The sequence below is a fragment of the Tachysurus fulvidraco genome, chromosome 4, assembly GCF_022655615.1.
Source record: "Tachysurus fulvidraco isolate hzauxx_2018 chromosome 4, HZAU_PFXX_2.0, whole genome shotgun sequence".
NCBI classification, from domain to species: Eukaryota; Metazoa; Chordata; class Actinopteri; order Siluriformes; family Bagridae; genus Tachysurus; species Tachysurus fulvidraco.
Genome location: NC_062521.1, coordinates 3,381,458 through 3,391,227, shown reverse-complemented (window position 1 = coordinate 3,391,227; position 9,770 = coordinate 3,381,458). Strand labels below are relative to the sequence as shown.

General features: G+C 41.8%; 1 protein-coding gene across 1 annotated transcript in view; it reads right to left on the bottom strand.

The window, feature by feature from the left end:
- Positions 1 to 9,770, bottom strand: part of runx3 (RUNX family transcription factor 3) — a 50,033-nt gene that overhangs the window by 16,357 nt on the left and 23,906 nt on the right. Inside the window, exon 5 of the mRNA XM_027165923.2 lies at positions 9,421 to 9,525. Within this exon, the coding sequence (XP_027021724.1) occupies positions 9,421 to 9,525 (105 nt within the window). The remainder of the gene's footprint in view (positions 1 to 9,420; positions 9,526 to 9,770) is intronic.

Here is a 9,770-nt window from a genome sequence, read left to right as displayed (position 1 = left end):
ACTCTCTTTGCTTCAGTGGTGCAGAAGGTTAGGATAAAGCAGGTGTGTGTGTGTGTGTGTGTGTGTGTGTGTGTGTGTGTGGAGGTTATCATCCGACCCCACACACCCCCTCGGAACACGCACACACACGTGCAGGCCGACGGACTCTAATGGAGGGCCTTTAATGCGACCCTCAGTGACGTGTAAGCTGAATGTGAACATTCTGTGGTTTTTAATGTGAAGTAATGGGGCACATTTGAATATTTTATATTGACACCGTGGGGCACAAACGGATCCTCGGATATGGATTCCTCTTTCTCTGCATAACCGATGGCCAATATATCATCCCTCTGTTCTTAGCCCCAGGGCGACATATCTGTTCTTTTACCGCTCTCTCTCCATTTGGTGCCACTCTCGCTTATTGGTCCGTCCGTGTTTTTATGTGTCGTGGTTACAGGATCGTCAGACGAGCCAGAGATAGAGAGCGAGACGGCGAGGGAATTAAAAAGATTCTCAGGTGACAGACAAAAAAAAACCAAACAGCACGAGTAGGTTTGCTAAGAAATTCGAGATAGCTACGATGTGAGGAAAATTGTTTTGGTTTCAAAACACGATACATAAGTGAGGGATAAAACGATCGGGGACGTGTCGCTATAGGAACATAATCGACACCGCTCTGTCTTTTACTCTCAAAGTACTACTCGCTTATCTCGTAAACTCACCAGAATCGTTTGATTTCCAAACGATTCTATAAAATGATGTAAATAGCTATTTAACGTAAAAGTTCAGGACTAAGCAGCTCTACGCTCCATTAATAAAAAAAATCAACAGTAAGGACACACACCGGATTTGTCTAATGTGTGTCCATGAAATCGATCCTTGATGTAATCATAACAAAAAGGAATAACTTTTTTTTTTTTTAACGTTATGAAAGACCTTTAGTTGGGAAATGTTTTTTAAAAAAAAAAAAGTAAAAAAAAAAAAAAGTAAAAGAAAAAGTAAACAGACTCGTTCGAGAAGTGTGAGAGACTCTGAGACACCTGAGAATATTGTTTTGTGATCATGCCAAGAAATCATGAAGAAGAATAAAGAAGAGTGAAAGCGAGAAGATGTAGTATCAGGATAAAGCCTTTGATTCTAAGTGTGTGTGTGTGTGTGTGTGTGTGTGTGTGTGTGTGTGTGTGTGTGTGCTTCCTGGTGGCAAACGGTCCTGTTTAAAGGTTCCTTGGAAGCCTCTGTGTAAATGTGTGAGGGTTAAACCCTGCTTGCACCCCAACAACCTCCCACACACACACACACACACACACACACACACACACTTCATCCACAACACATGCCCCCCTTCACATGTCGGGCTGTATGAATATTTCATGCGTACGGGGGCACTTAGACAGGAATGCAGCATTTTTTTTCCTCATCATGATATCATAACCACAGAACAGACAGGGCAAATGGACAGGGTTCACGAGGGAGCGGGTTCAATTCACGACGAGCACTCAACACACTCCACACACACTTTATATATAATTAGGCGATGCACTTTTTAAGGCTCTCACCTGTCAGAGAATTATGAGCCCTTGCCAAATGGCTATCATGTAAAAGCTCAACATAAATAGCCCTCGTTGCCTGTGGGGTGTGTTATACGGTACCTCGGAACAAAGCTCACACTCAGCTGTGTGTGAACTGAAAAAACTGATTAACCAGCCGATATGCAGCGTTTCCTTCCTTTCCTCTCTCTCCCTCTTTCACTGTTTCTCTCTCTCTCTCTCTCTCTCTCTCTCTCTCTCTCTCTCGTTCTTGCACACTCTGTTTTTTGCTACCGTTGAAAGAAACATATGGTCCTTACTAGAGACATGCTACAGGAAGACTCTTTTTTTTTTTGGATATGTTTGTATACCGTATATAGAGAGAAGGCAGGGCTGACATTCGATCCCTCACACTCAAAGCCTTGGGCTCGGTTCCAGCTCGGGCGCACAGTAAATATTTGCATCAGTGTCAATAAACAGGCCGAATAGGTGTGTGATATCAGACTAGAATCGATCTGGTACTGAGCTGGTTCACTGCCCGTTTTGAATAAGTGAGAAATAAGGGATTGTTTGGCAGCGATTTGACTACGAGGTGTTTTCCTCTGGGTTCGCACCGCACTCGCAGCTCATCTGGTGTGTGTTTTTGGGATAAAGACAGAATATTTGAAAGCTAAAGAAACTTTTGTCACTTTTTCTTTTCTTTTTAGGGGTCCTGCGTGTGATTTAACATCTCGATGAAGCAAGGTGTGTGAAAGGAAATGGGTAGGGAGGGAGGACGGGGGGGGGGGGGGTTGATGGGTGACGATACTTCTGTATCGCTGCACCTGTTTTCCCTTTCCTGTCAGTAATGACTGAACAAAAAGCCTGTCTTATGCAAACGACACGACTTTGACAATCTCTGTTATTTCTTGCTTGAATAATATACTGCAGATGTAATAACTCCGTTCTCAAATTAAGCTATAATCTAATTTGGCTGTATATAGTTTTTCCAGTGCGATACTACAGTACAAACAGGTTTGCTTATAAAAAAAAAAAAATCGACATTTCTCCAAAAGACGTTTGCCGTTCGAATGTTTTGCGCTAGCTCTACATGTCTAATCTTGCTAACACTTGAGCGTAGCGTTGTGCAAACCGCATGCCTAAATCAACACACGCTCGCCTCAAGTGTGGGTACTGATACTGCGTGACCTACTAAATAGATAAAATTAGATAAAATTCTGTTTCGTAGCTAAAATCATTTCCTTCCTCTGCACATATTTTCTTCTCGGCATCGGTTTCAAAGTATCAGGAATCGTTTTTTAGCTAAATCAAAAGGTCTCGCATAAATATTCACTCCCTTGATCTATTCCACATTTTGTAAAGAGCTCATAATATTGAACCGGGAGGAGATAAAATAATCGTTATCGCTTGAATCGTAAAAAAAATTGAAACCACAAGATTTTGTGACCCGTATATACTATATGTTCTAGCTCTGGAGCAACCGGTTTCTATCAGAAGTCACTTCATCGTGTCGGTGGGGTTAACACGGGTGTAATTAAAGTGTCACGGTGATCACAGAATAAATACACCTGTTCTTGGAAGGCAATGGAGTTTGTAAACAAACAGCATTACGGACACCAAGAATCTATCAAGGCATCAGTCAGAGGTTGATTATTAAAAAAAAAAAAAAAAAATTAATTATTATGTCACGGAAAGAATGTGGTACACCCATGACTCCACGGATGGGATTAGTTACTCATATCACAATGTGATGCAATCACCACCATGCTTCACTGCTGTGCATCTGTAGATCTTTTTAATGCGGTCTAAACCCGCGTTTTTATATCGCTGTTACATCTTTATAGTTGACCGTACGATTAGTTACTCTTTCAGCGAGCAAACTCATAGCTACAAGCTATTACCTCTTAACAACTTTAGCCTTGCAGCTTCAATGTAAACATATCGAAGCAAAGTTCATACGGTACACAGAACGTGCCTCGGCTAATTGGCAACATCTGACGTACAAAGCAAACTGTAAATTTTCATTGTTCCTTTAATCTTCAAAAATGAAATCTACTTTTAATGCTAACCCAGAAATCCTCCACTTAGCATGTGGCTTGTGTGGGTGTGCATAATTGTTGTGGATGCAGCTAAAGTATACCCAGCACCCATAGTTGTGGATAGATGAAGAGCGGGATTATCCCTTTATTAAGCTGTCAGCACTCTAAGGCAGAGTCTGTACACTATTTTTACACAATTCTCATAACTCAAAAAAAAAAAAAAAAAAAGACATGCATTCATCTCCCTTTTCATGCTTTCACTCCGTTTGTGCTCATGGAGTCGAGACGAGTTCGAGCTTGTAACAGAAAGGATTTTCCCCGATTGCCGGGGCTGTGTTTAACAATAAGAAGAAACGCAGCGTTGGTGTAAATAAGTGAGTGAATGAGTCTGGAGAGGTGATAAACAGGAGGGGAAGTATATAAAGGTGTGTATGGATGGAGTTGTTTTTTTATCTGCTTTTGGCTGCTTGCCTGAACCCAGCTGTACCTCAAACTAGGCCAGTGGAGCGGAGGAACGGAGCAGAAGTGCTCCATATACAATGAGGGCATCTAACAATCTAACAGCCACTAGAGTTGATGCTTCTGTGTGTGTGTGTGTGTGTGTGTGTGTGTGTGTGTGTGTGTGTGTGTGTGTGTGTGTGTGTGTGTGTGTGTGTGTGTGACACGTCCAGTGTATTTGTTCTTATTTCCAGTTACAACAGTAGCTGGCAAAAAGTATAGTCAATAGCTAACTGGAATCAGAAACACAAATTAGCTTCATTCTTAGATTAGATTAGATTGGATTAAATTAGATTAGATTAGATTAGATGAGCAATACTAGCTACAAAAGAAGGACCAATGTTTTATGAGGGGAACTGAAAAAAGTCAAACTATGCTGAATATTTCAGAATTTAAGATATGAAGGCATCAGCTATCGAATCCTGTGTGTGTGTGTGTGTGTGTGTGTGTGTGTGTGTGTGTGTGTGTGTGTGTGTGTGTGTGTGTGTGTGTGTGTGTACAGTAAAAGAGAGTATTTTCCTGTCGATTTGTCTTTTTGGAGCACTGTCACAGCTCCTTTACTGGAAGTGTGGGCATAAGTTTTGGTATATCAATAATTTGCAGAATTTTTCCTTTTAAAAATGGCTGGAAAACAAACAGCACAGCTATTCACCATTCCCGTAACACTCATAACTCTCTCTCTCTCTCTCTCTCTCTCTCTCTCTCTCTCTCTCTCTCTCTCTCTCTCTCTCTCTCTCTCTCTCTCTCTCTTTTACTATTTTGAGCTTGAGAAACTCCTCCAAGGTGGTTTGTTTTGATTGTACGATAGTAAAATCAGTAGGATTATAGTTCATTGCTTGTGTAAAGTAAGAATCAGCATGAATAGGGAACCTAATGGCACCTTTTTAGAGCTTAAACGTTGTGTAGTTGTACACAAACTTGGCCAAGCTTCTCATTCCTGAAGAAAAGAAACAGGAAACAGTGGCTTAGGCAGTGAGGGAAAAGACAAAAGAGAAAAAGACAGAGGTGTGTTGCCGGTGGTTTTTCATCTACACCTGCGATTTCTTTTTGTGCTTTGGGAGGCTTTTGTAACAAAGAGGGTAATTTTGTCATTATTACACGGCTTTAATCACAGTGACATCACACAGCTACAAAACTAGCAGGTTTACGAGGAATGAGCGGGCTTTTACAGCAAGTGTGTGTGTGTGTGTGTGTGTGTGTGAGAGAGAGAGAGTGAAAGAGAGAGAGAGAGAGAGAGAGAGAGAGAGAGAGAGAGAGAGAGAGAGAGAGAGAGAGAGAGAGAAAGAGAGTGTGTCAGGGCTTCACTTGCTACCTCACCTCCTTTAATAAAAAAAAAATCCAAAATTAAAGGCAAATGAAGCTAATGAAAGGGTGACAGACAGAAGATAAATAGATGTGTGGTGTGTTTCTCTCTTTTTTTTCTTCTCTAGGAGATGTATTTAGGCTAATATGCCCAGCTTTCACTCAGAGGGATTACAGAGTATTATACACCAATGGGGTTCCCCCCCATTTATAAACACAGCTCCTCTCTATGCGTTTGTGCATGTATGTGTGTGCGTGGGTGAGTGTGTGTGTTTGTGTGTGTGTGTGTGTGTGTGTGTGCATAATACAGGGATTGAGGTGTACCAATCTAATAGGTATGTTTAGGTTGAAAACACAAGAGGGAATCTTTTGCAATCTGAAACCAAGCAAATAAACAGACAGAAAGTATTTGCATGTGTATGTGTATACATATATGTACGTATAGGTATACATATATATATATACTGTATATGTGTGTGTGTGTGTGTGTGTGTGTGTGTGTGTGTGTGTGTGTGTGTGTGTGTGTGTGTGTGTGTGTGTGTGTGTGTGAACATGTTCCCTGAAATTGTCTGGAAACTTTAAGGACACCATCAAAGGTTGCTGAGTCTATAATATATCACACACAGAGAAATACAAACAGACACACACACACAAACAGACACACACACACACACACACACACACACACACACACACACACACACACACACACACAGTGAGAAGCTTTTCCTTTTCTCTCTTCAGTATTGATGTGGGCTTTGAAGGCCCTTGCTCTTTCTGGCGACATCAAAGTCCACATGAAGCTATTGTCTCCATCAGGAGAAGGCCATTGGAGTGATTTATGGGAGACAGGCGTGGCTTATTTTATGTACACACCTGGCAGGTGCTTCACACACACACGCGCACACACTCACACACTTGCAAAGAAGACATCGCCATATCACTGGCTTTGTTGATGCATTTGCAAATCTTACACAGGTCTCGGTGGTAAAACGCAAATCGGACCAATCCATCAAGCTTCTCTTCTTTTTTCTCGTATTTTCTAAGCTGTACCGACTGATGTAGAGTCTGACGACAATTCTGATCATTTCTACACCAATCCACTGAGTGACATAGGTGTGTGTGGTCATGGGTGGGGTTCAGATTGTGTGCTTTTAAATGGGAGGGTCTCCACACTTTCATCATTATCATGATGTTGTTTTAGCTGCTTCATTTTTTTTGGGTTTAACACCTCAACTTGCACAAATGCCTGTTCTTGTGTGTCAGTGCAAGTTCACGCGACTCTGAGTTTCTGTTGCAAACTTTCTGGCTCCGGTGCTCTGGGTGTGTATTCGATGTATGCGTGTGACTGCGTTCTTATTGTGGTTTGGCTTGCGGGAGCGTGTGTGTGTGTGTGTGTCTCTCTCTCCCTCTCTCTCTCTCTCTCTCTCTCTCTGTATGTATGTGTGTGTGTGTGGTCCTGCATTTTGCTGCAGGGAAACCCTGGTCCTGTCTGTCAGGTTTCGCTACTCAACCTTACGGCACCATTCTCCTGGCAGCTCGATCAAAGAACTGTATGCACACACACACACACACACACACACTCACACACACACACACACACACACACACACACACACATGCACACATACACATGTGTGGCCTCATACAACCCTTGCTTAAGAAGAAACTGGGTGTGGCCTTATTTGAAAAATACCATTATGAACTATCGTTATACTAAACTACACACACACACACACACACACACACACACACACACACACACACACACACACACACACACACACACACACACACACACAGAGTAATGTTTGAAATTTGGAAATGGAAATAAGGGAAGCCATGATGCTCATCTTTATGATTATCATCATCATCGTCATCATTCTCATCATCACTGATATTTCTTTCCTTTTTCACATCACACACACACACACACACACACACACACACACACACACACACACACACACACACACACACACACACACGCACACACGCACACAAACACACACACACATTTGAGTGTTGCTAGTTGCTAACAGCTAGTTGAACTTGGATGTGTTTTAATGATAGCCAGCTACAACATTTTTTTCTGTTATTGTAGCATAAAAAATGAGAGTGTGAAGCGGTCTATAAAAAAAACTTGGTTTCTGTTTTGGGGCCATGGGTTAATATGTGTGTGTTGCATCACAACAGATCTGAGAAGCTTCCTATGATGTGTGTTATATATTTTCTCCTCTGACCTTGGTCACACACACACACACACACACATATATATATATTTATTTATTTAAATCTGGTTGTAGTTTACACTATATTACACACACATGGTTTTACTTTCTACAAGCTAATTCTTAAAACTTAAAGATTAGAAATCTTCTATCATTTTCATTTGATAAAACTCTGACAGAAAGTGAGTGACGTCAGATCGGTAGCTCTCAGTATCTCATGTTGTCTGTTGTTACTCATCGGAAAAAGTAGCTGGTCCATAAGTGTTAATTCCATCTTTGTTTTTGTCTTTTTATTCATGACACTTTTAAAAGGTCAGTTCTCTTTGCTAACATGTCCTACACATGAATACTGAAAACACCAAAAGATGAAACAGTTATCTACGTGATAATTTTCTCACACACTCAGACAAATTTAGCAACGTGTGCATGTGTTGCATGCACACTCGACGCCACAAAATCGCTGTCTTGCATGCACATAACAACACTTTAACTTCATGAAAACATATACACAATCATCCCTACAACCCTGCGTCTCGCTGTCTCACTCCCCAAGTCCGTCTCCCACTCTTTCCTCCCAGTAGTAATGGCTCTGTGGTCGAGCCCTGCATTAGCCCTGTTAGACCCGGCTCCATCCCGCTGAACCGCTGAAGAGTGTTAAGTCAGCAGGCTCTCGTGCGGTCAAGGGTTCGACCCCAGAGGAGGTCGGAGAAAGAGACCTTGACAATTTTGCGGCTCGAGGCCGCCCTGTTTCTCTTAGTGGTCTGGCTAACGAGGGAAAGACCTAGGCTTAATAAGAGTCCACAACTGAGGTTGGCAACCTTCTAAACCACAAAAGGGCTGTCTGTGTCCTCTATTAACACGGCAAGTGTGCACACATTGGCAACGCTCGTGCATTTTTCACCCGATTCCTTCAGCCCGATTCCTTCAAACAGAGCAGAAGGAGATTTTGGGCCTTCTGCGTTGTCATCAGCCGATGACTCATGCATCAGTTTTAGCGGTGGTTATTTTGAGAATAACACCTACGCTCTCACCTTGATGCCTCAGCCTTTGACATCATAAGCTCAATATAACCTGTCCAATGACTGCTAAAATGACTGGTTTCCTTGATTGCATACTTACACATCAGTTCAAATCTAATATTGCACAGCTTGTTTGGAATCACAAACACAAATAAAGCAGTAAACATGCATCTTAACTGAATTTGGCATTCCAGAAAAACAAAAATATCACACACTAGCCCCTTCATTTGCTTCAACATAAACATTGAGATACATGTTCCAGAGCCACAGCTAGCTTTTTGTCCCTATGATCATTTTACATCTAAGAATGAATGCCCTACCTCCTGTATGCCACTTTATTTGTCCCTTGCTAGTGCCTGGAGCAGAACCATTGTTTGAATTTGCACTTTGGCATCTGATAAATGGTGATTCACCTCTAATTAATACTTGTGAATTATCCTGATGAAAACAATAGACAGATAACTGAAGTAAACCCATTGGTGCAGCAGATCCGGGTGATAATACATCGTCTGTAAATATGACATAAACTTTAGAACAGAGGCATGAGTCATTTAAACTAATATAACTCCAGGATTGGGTGTTATATGGGCTAAATCTATTTTAGCTCAGGCCACAGACTCAGTGGCTGCTGGTTTGTATTTAGCACATTATCACAGTACTATTGCACAGATGACACCCTAGCTTTACATTTGCACAAACCACCAGGATCACACAGCAAATTTAGATCATATCACTTGATCTATTTGTCAACATATCCCCAAGACAAGCAGATCGCCAGAGAAAGCTGTACTTAGTTCAAAAATAGTGAGGCATGACGGGTACTCACGTCTAGGCTCTCGTGGCCCGTCTACTGTCACTTTGATGGCGCGGTGGTATGTGGCTACTTGGGGGGGTCCAGTGAACACCGTGATTGTCAGAGTAAAACTCTTCCCTGAAATACAAAAAAGAAATTACTGTATTTACTGTGCATCTATTGTGGGCTAAAAGAGGAAGTGGGCAGGGGTCCTTTATTTACTGCCCATCTTCCTCAGTGGTCATGTGGCTTGGAATTTAATTCACTCTCTTGTGCGTCACTGTGGTGGGACACTTTTGGTCAACCAGATGCTTTTTAAGTTGGTCAGAAATCGATCTTCTAAATAACGTGCCGAAAATTCTCAAGTTTACCCAGTGCCTGTA